A 13682-nucleotide genomic window follows, 5' to 3' on the forward strand; every position below is an offset into this window, starting at 1 on the left:
GTGTTAAGTTCCGCAGGAGATCCAAGTCTAAACCTAAAAGAACAAATAGATTAAATTTTAGATCAAACGTGTTAAGTTCTGCAGGCGATCCAAGTTTAATTTAAAAGAACACATGGTAGCTAGGAAACGGTTCATACCTTTGTACAAAAATTTTGTACAGTGGAACCATTAGGTTTTCCGAGTAACAACCAACACGAGAGCCCAGACCGGGAGGGCGAGGGCACTTTTCCTAAGACATAATTGTTGTCTTTTCCCAAGATCCATCTCCTCGTACTTTGCACCGATGCTTTTCCCAATATACCCTTGGGCGTTATTCTCAAAGAAGATCCATCGGCTCTCTTTGTTCCCGCCAATTATTGCGTACCGGTGGATGATGCCTGATGAAATTGCCCCTCTGCCCCGCGTCTATAAATAATCTCCTCTAGCTTTTGCTTTTAGACTTTGCACGTCTTTTACTTTCTTCTACTTTAATCCATTATCACTCCCGATTCTCTGCTTTTGCGTCGATAACTTCCCTCTTGATCTTTCTTCCTTCTGTTTCTTTTTCTCATGGCATCGCCCTCTTTTCTTTCTTCTCTGGCGGCTATATACTATCCTGGCTCATCTACTTTCGATGAAATGGATCCGGATGACCTGCGATATAACCATGGAGTTGGAGATGACGTACATGTGGTCATCCCCACCGGAGTGCACCAATTCTTTAATCCTCCTAATGGATATTGCACTTTCTTTTCAGAGCAATTTGTGGTCGGCCTTCGTCTTCCTCTGCACCCCTTCTTTTCTGACATGTGCCGCAATTTCAAGATTCCTTTAGGACAACTGACACCGAACTCTATAAGGATCCTTTGTGGCTTTATGATACTATGTGATGTATGTGAGTTGTCCCGGTCTGCACATTTGTTCCACTGCTTCTTCACCCTCCGGCGCCAGGAAGAGGGCACATTCCGTTTCCAGCCTTGTCTTCAAACTACTTTTTTCTCATCCCTACCGCCTTCTGACCCAAACTGGAGGAACAAAATTTTCTTCATTAGCTTTTCCCATGAGGTGGAGTGGCCCTTGCGATGACAATCGTTACTTCCCCCATCTCCAGAACTAGGAGAATTTCATCTTGACACCTCCTATATAGAAGCTTCGTCTCGTTTAGCCGGTTGGCAACTGAACTTGATGCGTCTATTATCTGAGGAATTGCTATCCTATTTTCGCCTTAGTTATCTTACTCCTGAGATGCCTCGTTCCTTGGGTAAGCTTTTCTTTCCGTTCTGTTACTACTTCAAAAGCATTTTGTTTTTCTTATTGTAGTTAACCTCCTACTCTATCTTGTGCAGCTGAAGTCTTAACCAGCGCTTCAGAGGTTCAGCCTCTTCCTCTGAGTGACATGGAAATAATGAGACGTGGCTGAGTCATTTTACAAAGAGGATTGCTAACCCATCCATCTTCGACCTCTGTCGACGGGACCTCCCCTGCAAATCTCCCACCCCGTCCTTCTCGTAGAGGATCTTCTATTGTCCGACTGGCCTCCTTCGCTCGTCCCACTCATCCCAGGACTGCGCGTCCACCCCGGCCTGCAGCCAATGTTAACCCCCGGGTTGCGACTACTGTTCATCCCCGACCTGCCGCTACAACCCGACCATCCACCCTGACGCCTCTTCAATCTATTAATCCTCCCTGCCCGACTTATACCCCTGGTCGCGGACTCGGTCGAAGATTCACTAATGCCACCTATGCAAGCCCGGCCTTCAGAGAGGCTTCTCAAGCAGCTCGCCAGGCCCGCTCCGCAAATGACCGCATGAGCCAGGATGCCCCTTCTTCTTCTAGACGTAGGGCTCGGCTGCCTTCCGATGATTCTGACTCAGATGATCAACCTTTAGCCCAAAGGCTTCGCCGCCGAGTCCCTCCTCCTGTGCCAGACTCAGGCCCGTACGCTATCCCTTCTCCTTCACCTCCTGTGGCGGTCGCTTCTCCTCCTCCGCCTCCTATTGCGACCCCGACTCCTATTCCGCGCCAGGCCGATGTTCCGCCTGATCCCTCCACGGTTCCGGTTGATCCTCCACCAGCTCAAGCTTCTCCGCCTGAGGTTCAGGTTGATCCCCCGCTAGTTCAACCCTCCACCTCGTCACAACCTCAAAGCACTGAAGCTAGCCCCTTGCCGCGCCCTTCACCAGCTGCCTCACCTCCAGAGCCCTCTCCCAGCCTCAACTGCTGGGCCTTCCCAGCCACCCTCACCTATTCATCACCATTATCGTACCACTACTCCCTCTGAGGCTGGGTTAAGGTCCCGACGAGATGTTCCCACTGTAACACCCACGAAATCTAGTAGTTATATATATGTGAGTATCCTTTTTGTAGAATAAAAAGGGAGATAGAACCAAAAAGATATAAAAAAAAAGAAAAGAGGTGAGGTCAAGGATTGAACCTCGAACCTTTTAATTAAATGGCAAACTTTAGGAGTTATGGAATGACCAATAGGCCATCATGAATTATTGTTGAAAAGGGGATGGAAATTTTAGATAAAGTAAGAGTATGGTTAAGAGAAGGAAACAAGAAAATATCAAGTAGCTTTCTTCCTCCTTCTCTTGATTAAGAAAAGAACAAGCGAAAGATAAATTGTCTTTCCCTTCTTTCTTCCTTTCATTTTCGTGAGGATGAAGGAGGAGATGGGATTAGAAGAATTAAGGGGATGAATGAGGACATTTTTCTCATTAGGGAAAAATATAAATGAGTTAAGGAGAAAGGGAAGGCAAAGTTCATCTTTGCTTCTTCCTCCCACTTAGCATAAGGAGGAAAGAAAGAAAGGGATTTCATTTTTCTTCCTTCTTTTCCTCTTCCTCACCATTGCCGAAACCTAAAGCTCTCCCTCTCCTAATTCTGAAATCCACCTAAGGTTTTCTTCCTAAGAATACTAATCCACAAGAAGGAGCCTTCAAGATCTACCCCTTCCAAGCAAGAGAAGAAGAATGGAGTGCTAGAAGGAGAAGCTCTCTTCTTCCTCCTCACAAGGGTACCATTTTCTTTAGGAACCACAAGCGAAAGGATGTGAGTATTCCCTCACCTGTGGTACAAGTAGCTCATGGTTTTCCATAAATTTAAATGGCTTAAAAACCTAGGAAGGTTCTTGCAACTTTCGGCCATGCCAAGTTTAAAAGCCTAGGAAAGTTTAAACTCAAATATAACATGTTTATGATCTTTCTTATGACATGATATGAATATTTTCTTGGTGGTTCATGCTTGTATGTTACTTAGAATTAGATGAACCCCACCTTAGGGTTTCGGCCATGAGGAGACTAAATGGCTAGGAAAGCTTAAACTCAAATCTAACATGTTTATGATCTTTCTTATGACATGATATGAATATTTCCTTGGTGTTTCATGCTTGTATGTTACTTAGAATTAGATGAACCCCACCTTAGGGTTTCGGCTATGAGGAGACTAAAAGCCTAGGAAAGCTTAAACTCAAATCTAACATATTTATGATCTTTCTTATGACATGATATGAATGTTTCCTTGGTGTTTCATGCTTGTATATTACTTAGAATTAGATGAACCCCACCTTAGGATTTCGGCCATGACAAGTTTAAAAGCCTAGGAAAACTTAAACACAAATCCAACTTACTTATGATCTTCCTCATGATATGGTATGAAGATAGCTTGATGTACTTATGATTTCATGTTGGTTAGAACTAGGTACTCATGCTTTGAACTTTCGGCCAAGATAGGATTAAAAAGGGCTAGGCAAGCTTAAACTCAACCCTAACATACTCATGTTTTTCCCTATGATATGATATGAAGTTAACATGATATTCTTAGGCTTGTCTTTGGTTTAGAACTTAGTTTCACACTTCATGACTTTCGGCCACATCATGATTTGTATACCTAGGAAGCTTAGAACCTAAACTAAATATGCTCATGATGTTCCTTATGATAAATGATATGAAATTGGTTTAGGGTTCACATGTTTATATGCTATTTGTAACCTAGGTTTACGCTTTGCATGTTTCAGCCACAACATAATTTGTAGATCTAGGAAACTTAGAACCTAAACTAAATATGCTCATAATATTCCTTATGATAAATGTCATGAAATTGGTTTAGGGTTCATATGCTTGTATGTTGCTTTCAACCTAGGTGATCCCTTGCATGTTTCGGCCACCTATGATAGGTTGATGATTGAGACCCAATTATGACTCTTTATGTGCTTCACATGCCATGATATGAATTAGGAGATGTTAACTTATGTTCCATGTATGATTATGTTCCCATGATATGATATATGCTCATTTATGTATGCTTATGAATCATGCATTTAAAATATCTTCTATGATGTGCTATATGTTCAAGTATGTATATTTATGATATGCTAAGTGAAAGGCCTAAGAGTTGCTTCCTTATTTGTTGGGACTAAGAGCACTCTTTATGATATGCTAAGTGAAAGGCCTAAGAGTTGCTTCCCTATCAAGTGGGACTAAGAGCACTCTTCATGCTAAGTTAAGTTATGAATGACATGAACATTATATGCTATGAATGACATGAACATGATATACTATGATTATATGACATGTTATTTTACTTTGTATGGCTTGTACCAAGGGTGGGCTCCATAAGCGCCCCTAGGCCGACGGACTATGAACGGGTCTAGTAAAAAGGGATGAGCTCCTTAGTACGCCCCTAGGTCGACGGTCGTAGTATGGACCTAGTTCCCTAGTAGGTTTGGGGCTAGCTACCCTGTCCTAGTGATTGCGCGCATTTATGTATGTATGTGGTACAAGCCAGACCCTCATGATGATATTATGTTCAAGTATTATATGATATGTTTTTTTTAAAAAAAGCATCTTGCACATGATATTACCCATGTTTTAAAGGACATCTTGCATATATGTTTATGATATGATATGATGTTTCTCCTTATGCTATGATATGATGTTCTTTATGCTATGATATGATATGTCATGATGCTTACTTTTACGTTATGATATGATATGACATGATGCTTTCAATTATGTTAGGATATGATATGACATGATGTTTCTTTTATGCTATGATATGATATGACATGATGTTCTTTTATGCTATGATATAGTATGATATGATGTTCTCTTTTATGCTATGTTAAAATGTGATATGAAACTCTTGCATGATATGTTGTTTAGATGTTTTATGTGTCCATGCTATATGTTGTATGATTTTGCTATGACATGTGTTATTTTTGTGAGTAGGAAAGAATCTCACTAAGCCTTGTGTGCTTATAGTTACTTTCCTTGTACCACAGATAAAGGTAAAGGATGGATAAACTAAAGGAGCAGCAGGAGGGGCAGGAGATGTGTGTGGTGGTGACTTGGCTAAGAAAGAAAGACCTGCTTACGTTGATTTAGGATTGATATGAACTATGCTTAATTATTTATGTTGATGACTTGCACGATCACTTTACTTATGCTTATGTTAGAAATGGATATTATGACTCTTTAAGTTCATAACTATGCTAAGAATGCTCGTATGATTAGTTGTGATTTAAATGAAAGTAAAAGAAAAAAAAATGATTACTTCCGCTGTTTTTGAAATTCATGTACGTATGTTATGTATGTAGAAAGTAACCCCGCCTCCACTAGCAGGAGGGGCGGGCGTTACACCCACCAGTTCCTTCACCATAAAAGGTCGCTTGGCCACTTTGTGGGAAGAGAGTATGCAACAAATGGAACACTTGCCACCCCCTGCCCAGATGGAGATATTTTCAGAACTGTATATCAAGGTAAGTCTTCATGATCGATTACTACCACTATTATCATTCTTCTTCCTATCAGATGTTTCTTAGATATTTCTTTTATGTCTCAGGCCTGTGCAGAGTCCTTGACCATAAACCAATCCTTCCATGCTGTTCATCATCAAAACAAGATGCTACAGGACAAGGTTGCTGAGCTGGAGTTGTAATTAAATGACCCTGCGCAGGCTAGTCACGCCCTGAGAGCTGAAGTAAAGGATTTAACCCGAAGGAAGAATAGTCTAGAAGTATCCTTGGCGATATCTGACCGAGAGCTTAAGGGCCTCAAAGAAGAAAAAAGCCAGGTCGATGCCGTGCACCAGCAACGCATGGATCAACTAGCTTTGGAGCATCAGCGAGCTATTGATCAATTGGCCTAGAAGCTGAGAGCTGCCGAAACTTTAGCCCAGGAGCAAGGCAAGAAATTAAAATCCCAGGAAGCCCAATTAGCATCTCAAGCAGCATAACTCTTGACAACTCGGACTGAACTGGCTCAGGCCCAGACCACTGCTGAGGGAGTATCTATAGCCCTGGCCATCTATAAAGAAGGAGAGAATGACCACTGTCAACAGAGCCACGCTTTATATCTGCGATCACCAGAATTCTGTACCCAAGCAGGGTAGCGTTTCTCCACTTTCGTTATTTATGGTGCAGCCGGGGCTCTACGGCAGCTTTATGAGTAGGGCTATTTGAAATCAGCTCCTCCTCCTGAATTTTTAGATCACGACCGGATCCTCAAAGAGATCCCGGATGAGATTTTTGCTCCTTTCAAATGATTCTTATTCACTGCTTGTAACTTAAAGACTTTCTATGAAATACATCGTTTCTTTTCTTAATGCACATCCATTTGCCCTTTGAAGTTTACTTTTCTAACATTTCTTAGTCTATTGAAAGAAATATTAAGATATACAGCTTCCGCTGGTGACATATCCTCTTACCGCCCTGTCTAGTCTAGCCCCGGCCTGATATCCCAACCTGTCAAATATCTATCCGCTCGGTTTCTTCTTTTTTATATGATTCTTTAAACTTGATAAGGTCGCAAGTAATTAGCACTCCAAGGCCGCTCTAACCTTTTGCCCTGATTATCCTGCAAGTAGTAAGCTCCGGATACCAACTTCTTGATAGCTTTGTAGGGTCCATCCCACTGCGGTGCTAACTTGGCCACATCCCCCACAGGCTTAACTTGCTTCCAAACCAAGTCTCCTTCCCCAAAGAATCAAGGAATCACTCTTCTGTTATAGTTTTGCCTCATTCTTTGTCGGTAGGCCCCCAACCGAGCTGTCTTCTTGTCGCGAGTTTCACTAATGAGATCCAGTTCAGCCAACCGCCGCTCTGTGTTTCCTTCATCGTATAAAGTTCTTCTGGCTGATGGTACTCTGATTTCTATGGGTACAACCGCTTCATTGCCGTAGACCAGATGAAATGGTGCCAGACCCATACTTCCTCGAGGTGTTGTACGATAAGCCCACAGGATGCTTGGCAATTCCTCCACCCAATTACCTCCCACATGATCCAGCTTAACTTTCAGACCTCGTACTATTTCTCGATTGACTACCTCAGTCTGACTATTTCTTTGTGGATATGCTACTGAAGTGAAGGCCTGCGTTATGCCAAACCCCTTGCACCAGGCCTGGATTTTCTGCCCTTGAAATTGCCTTCCATTGTCCGACACCAGTTTATGAGGAATACCGAACCTGCAGAGAACGTTCTTCCATAGAAATTGAATGACTGCATCTTCTATGATCCTGGCCAGGGCCTCTGCTTCCACTCACTTAGAAAAATAATCTACTGCCACCAATAAGAAATGCCTCTGACCCGGCGCCATAAGAAATGGTCCCACAATGTCCATGCCCCACTGATCGAAAGGACATGAGACTATAGATGTTTTCAATAGAGCTGTCGGTCGATGTGTTAAATTTTGATGTTTCTAGCAAGACAAACAAGTATTTACCAGCTTATGGGCATCCCTCTGTAAAGTATGCCAGAAATACCCGGCCAGGAGCACCTTGCGAGACAATGTCCGACCTCCTACATAATTGCCACAGCAACCCAGATGTATTTCTCGCAAGGCCTGGTCGGCCTCCTCCATATCCAAGCATTTGAGTAAGGGTCTAGAGAAGGACATCTTGTAGAGCTGATCCCCGATCATGACATAAGCATGGGCTTGCTTCCTGACCAGCCGTGATTCTTCTTGGTCAGTTGGTAAGATACCCTGTTTAAGATAGTGGATCATGGGCGCCCGCCAATCCATAGTTGTTCCCCTATTGTTTTGCAAATATATCTGAGCTATAAGGAAGGTTTGTGCCGTTGACAGGTCCAATACTCAGGTGGTTAAGGAACTGGCTATCTTTGCTAGCTCATTTGCCTTCTCATTCTCCGCCCTGGGGATCTTGGTTACTATGATTTCTACAAATTCCTCCTTCATCTTCTCATAAGCTTCCCGGTATACTTGTAATTTATCACAATTTATCATAAAGTTGTCGGCTACTTGTTGAGTTACCAGTTGGGTCTTAACCGCCAAGCCATAAGGACCAATCCATAAACCAACTTCTCGAGGGCCGTGTATCGAGCCTCGACCCCTTTTAATAGATGACTAAAGAAATACACATTGGAAATTAGAGGCCTTCTTGAGCACTTTAAAGAAAGGAGCAGCCCGGTCTGCAGATCTGGAAATGAATCTTGACAGGGCTGTTATCCTGCCGACCAGATTCTGAGTTTCCTTCAAATTCTGAGGAGGCTGCATATCTCTTAGTGCCCGAACTTTTTTTGGTTTAGCTTCTATTTCCCGCTCGGTTACCAAGTAGCCCAAGAATTTTCCTCCTTTAGCCCCAAACAGGCATTTCAAGGGGTTCAGCTTCAGCCCATATTGCCGGAGAGTCCTGCATTTTTATTCTACATCTTTAATCAGGTTCACGGCTAACGGGGACTTGATGAGTATATCATTCACATAGACCTCCACATTGCGCCTGATCTGCTCCCGGAAGATTTTGTCCATCATTCTTTGGTAGGTGGCTCCTGCGTTCCTGAGACCGAAGGGCATGACAGTATAACAGAAAGTATTGTCAGCCATAATGAAGCTAACCTTTTCTTGGTCCTCCATTGCTAAAGGTATTTGATGATACCCCTGGTATGCGTCCAGCATGCAGATCCTTTCACAGTCTGCCGTGGAATCTACCATATGATCGATCCGGGGCAGAGGATAGCAATCCTTGGGACTAGCTCGGTTGAGGTCTCTGAAGTCTATACACACCCTCCACTTATTGTTGGGTTTCTTTACTAGAACCACATTGGAGAGCCAGGACGGGAACTGCACCTCTCTAATGTGGCCTGCCTTCCTGAGCTGGTCCACCTCAGCTCTGATTATTTTGTTCTGATCAGCTGAGAAGTTTCTCTTCTTTTGCTTGACAGGTCGGGAGTCCGACAGTAGATGTAACTTATGCTCCGCTATCTTAGGTTTGACCCCCGGTAACTCCTCTGTAGACCAGGCGAAGACGTCCCGGTTATGAATCAAACATTGAACTAACTCTTCCTTGAGAGGAGAAGGAAGGTCACTTACCACGCGAGTTAGACTTTCTGGCCTTTCAGCGTATAGTTGCACTTCCTCCCAAGGGATGGGCTCTTCAGCCATAGGCAAAGGCTCTTCCTGAACAGCATGGACGCCTCTATCTTGCATCCTTTGATTTTTCCGAGCTTCCAACCGGACCATATCAATATAGCATCGACGAGAGCCCCTTTGCTCGCCTTTAACTTCGCCGACCTGCTCGCCAACAAGAAACTTGATTTTCTGGTGGAAGGTCGAAACAGCGGCCCTAAATTTATGCAGAGTGGGCCTTCCCAAGATGACGTTATATTAGGAGGGGGAGTCCACTACTATGAAAGTACTCCTCCGTGTGCGCACCAACGACTCGGTGCCCAGGGATATGGCCAGCTTAATCTGACCCATTGGCTTCACTTCATTACCTGTAAATCCATATAGAGACGTAGCCACAGGCTGAAGTTCAGTGGCATCAATCTACATCTCCTCAAATGCAGTTCTGAATAAAATATTAACCGAGCTCCCGGTGTCAACGAAAACCCGAGCCACTCGGCTATTGACGATGATGACTTTGATGATAATAGCATCATCATGAGGTAGCTCTAGACCTTCCAAGTCTGCTGGCCCAAAGCTGATAATAGGGCCAGCAGCCTGCTCTTGACTGCACCCAACGACATGAACCTCTAAGCAACACACATGGGACTTGCGCGCTCTTCCCGAATCTTCATTCGTTGGCCCACCAGAGATCATGCCAATCTCTCTGACGGCAGCATTGCTTCTATTCTCGGCTTCCTGCGATTCCTCAGGCTCTTTCCCCCGACCAGGTTGATGAGTACTGGGTCCTGCTAGGTCAGGGCGGGGTTGCCCGGCCTGTCCAGCTGTGGTTCGTTGCTCTTCCATCCTCTTGAGCACTTGAGGGGATATCTCGGGCGGTGGTAAACCTAACTCGGCGGCCCGCTTGGAATCCCGAGCAAACTGGAAACAATGATTAGTATCATGTGTACGAGACCGATGATAAGTGCAATACCGATTGCTCCATGGTCCTGGTCGGGGAGCATGCACAGCTGCGACTCGAGGAGCGGGTCTGATCTCCGGCCCGGGATGGAAAGCAGGTCTGGCTTCCCGGGCGCGCGACAGAGGTTAAGGAGGTGGTTGAGGTACCCTTCTTTCCTGCTTGTTGGTAGAGGGAGGTGGTCTTTCAGCTTTCCTCCGAACGGCTTGTGCTTCTTCCACTTTGATGTAGGAGGCAGCTTTTTCCACCATCTTATAAAAATTCCGAGCGGGATTTTTGATGAGATCTCTGAAGAATTCTTCTTCTCCCAATCCATGAGAAAAGGCGCTTATCAGAATCTTTGAAGTGGCAGTGGGGACATCCTGGGTCACTTGATTAAAACAGTTGATATAACTTCTTAAGGGCTCAGTCGGCCCTTGCTTTAGAGCGAAGAGATAGTGATCTGTCTTCTAGTATTTTTTACTACTAGCAAATCGACGCAGGAAGGTCGTCTTGAAATCCAAGAAACAGGTGATAGATCCTTGAGGTAGCCCATCAAACCATTTTAATGCAGAGCCAGCTAGAGTGTTCAAGAAAACTCAACATTTGACAGCATCACTGTATTGGTGTAGCAGGGTTGCATTTTTAAATTTGCGCAAATGCTCTTCTGGGTCTTTACTCTTGTCATACTCTTCGATCGACGGGGCCCTATAACCCTTGGGCAATCTTTCATTCAAGATCCTGGCCGAGAAAGGTACTCTCTCGTCCGGATCTTCCGGGAATACCTCTGGTACAATAAGGGCCTTCCCTTTCTTCGAGTCTCGTGGCAAGGAACTCTCAGCCATGGAGGCCTGAGGCTGCTCTTTCTTGAGGCTATGTCCCTGGGGCTCTGGCTGGTAATACCCCACGCCAGGCTCACGATAAGGAACTTGAGGAAATGTCTCAGGTTGTTTTCTCTTAGAACCCCGATCTGAGACAGGAAGGGGCTCCTTGGAAGCTTCGACAGGAGCTTGTTGTGGTCGTGAAACAGTCGCTTGCTTTTCGGAGGCTGCTCGCCTCTTGGCCTCCTTGAAAAGTTCATATTCTCCGGCGGTCATGGTGACATGGATACGGCCAGACTCCTCCATCTTCACGTTCCGGATAGGTTGTTGTGTTCCCACAGACGGCGCCAAATTTGATCCCGTCCGGAAGCTGATTCGGATGAAGGAGGACCTTGATGTACTGGAAGTTGACGAAAAGTCGCCGCGGAGTCAGATCTACCTGGCACCCCTCGGAAAGGCTTACACGGGCGGATGACGACAGAAGGTGTCCAAGACGATGACGCTACGGCTCTGCGCACACTCAGACGAGCACACGAGTCGTTAGAGACCAGAAACCAGGGAAAAAGTCTCCGGGTCAGGCCCTCCGACGCTCAAGTCAGGTACTTTTTCCCCAGAAAGCACAGAGAAAGGACGAAAAGTAAAGACTAGTGAGAAATGACGAGTGAGCGTACCTGCATAAGGGACAAAGCATCCCTTTTTATACTGCAATGAAAGTTTCTGGGCCTGACGGGTGTCAGGGAATGTCGGTTGTCAGGCTTTGTCTGACGGTGAATGACACGTGACACCTTTTCATAGGCTGGCGATGGAATCAAAAGGGGTAATGAGCCCCGGCTACGAGAATATTCCCTGACACGCTAATTGCTTTCTGACATTTTCTGACGAGCAGTTACAATTCCATGGCTTGTTTGTCCTGTAGTGCCTGAACGCGGGGTCTGCATTCCGAGATCCATACTTATACCCGCTTCTATCTACTATTATCCATGGTTGGCACTTCCCGACCTGTACACTAGGTCTGTGTCCCGACCTGCTTCTATCTACTTGCTTTCCTTGGCTGGTACGTCCTGACCTGTTTCTATCTACTTATTATCCTTGGCTGGTACGTCCCGACCTGCACGCCAGGTCTGTGTCTCGACCTGCTCTTGTGTACCTGTTATCCTTGGCTAGTATGTCCCGACCTGCACGCTAAATTAGTATCCTGACCTGCTTCTATCCACTGTTATCCATGGCTTGTATGTTCCAACCTGCACGCTAGGTCTGTGTCCCGACCTGCTCCTGTGTACCTGTTATCCTTGGCTAGTATGTCCCAACCTGCACGCTAAATTAGTATCCTAACCTGCTTCTATCCACTGTTATCCAGGGCTGTCACTTACCGACCTGCACGCCAGGTTTGTTTCCAGACCTGCCTGTATACCTGTGATCCTTGGCTTGTACGTTCCGACCTGCACGCCAAATTAGTATCCTGACTGCTTCTATCCACTTGTCCATGACTTGTACGTTCCGACCTACACGCCAAATTAGTATCCTGACCTGCTTCTATCCACTTGTTATCCTTGGCTGGTACATCCCGACCTGCACACCAGGTCTGTAGGCTCAGTCCTCAGTTATATCTGGCCCGCGGGCCCGGTCCTTGACCGCTATCAGGGCTGGTCCTTGTTCGGCTTATAATCCCCTTCTTTGACCACTCCGTCAGCTGAGACTTTGACTATGACCACGTAAGCTTGACTTCTGACCTCCCTGATCTCCATGTCAGCTTGACTTCTGACCTCCCTGATCTCCACGTCAGCTTGACTTATGACCTTCCTGATCTCCACGTCAGCTTGACTTATGACCTTCCTGATCTCTACGTCAGCTTGACTTCTGATCCTTTTGTGATCTTGATTCATAATCATATCATCTTATCAATCCCACGAAGATACGCCGTATCAATATGTAATGTAAATATTACTGAACAAGTTAGATCGGTCTAATTTAATACTTTCGTAGGGATACCACGGATAATTCTATTAGTCTGAGATGGAGATAGTGGAATGAATACTTTTTATTAAAAAAATAATAATAATAAAGAGTGTACCTTTAATGGTTCGGGAAAAATGAGACGTCTTTTTTATTTCTATCCATAACTTTATCATCGTGCCAAGTTGTAGCCGGGAATATTAAAAAAAATAATTTATGGTACATTTTAATCAACATAGCCCATTTGAATAGCCTATGTCGACATTGGCTTGCAGATAACTAGTATACCTTGTTCAAACTAAAACCTGGTTGAAGAGAAGGTGCATGCATTAACTGAAATAGCAATTGATCAGTTTCTCAAATGCTGACTAGGGATGAAAGAGAACTTGAAGCAAACTTTTGTAGAATTGTGGACTGAGGAAGTCAAATTTGTGGATGTTTTCTGCCATGACACACAGTGGTTTGGCTCTTGAATTTAGGATAGTTGAAAATGATACATCTTACTCGTCCTGCTTTTGTCGAAAATGATCTTTTTAACACCGCACTGCAAAAGGTATTTCGTAAGCGCATTTTAACATAGTTTAATGTTGGCTACAAGGGTCTAATGTGTTAAAAGCATTAAAGAATATAGAT

The 13682-nt window shown here is 44.6% G+C and overlaps 1 protein-coding gene across 1 annotated transcript; it reads left to right on the forward strand.

Moving 5' to 3' along the window:
- Nucleotides 1-1786: 1786 nt before the first annotated feature.
- On the forward strand, nucleotides 1787-2260 carry LOC122033961 (classical arabinogalactan protein 9-like). The gene has a single exon (XM_042593103.1). It carries the CDS (start codon nucleotides 1787-1789, stop codon nucleotides 2258-2260), a length of 474 nt encoding a protein of 157 aa, XP_042449037.1.
- Nucleotides 2261-13682: the final 11422 nt, after the last annotated feature.

This window comes from Zingiber officinale, chromosome 11B (genome assembly GCF_018446385.1).
Source record: "Zingiber officinale cultivar Zhangliang chromosome 11B, Zo_v1.1, whole genome shotgun sequence".
Lineage (NCBI taxonomy): Eukaryota > Viridiplantae > Streptophyta > Magnoliopsida > Zingiberales > Zingiberaceae > Zingiber > Zingiber officinale.

Coding starts and splice junctions, on each gene's coding strand:
- LOC122033961 (XM_042593103.1), top strand. CDS start 1,787: ATGAGCCAGGATGCCCCTTCTTCTTCTAGACGTAGGGCTCGGCTGCCT.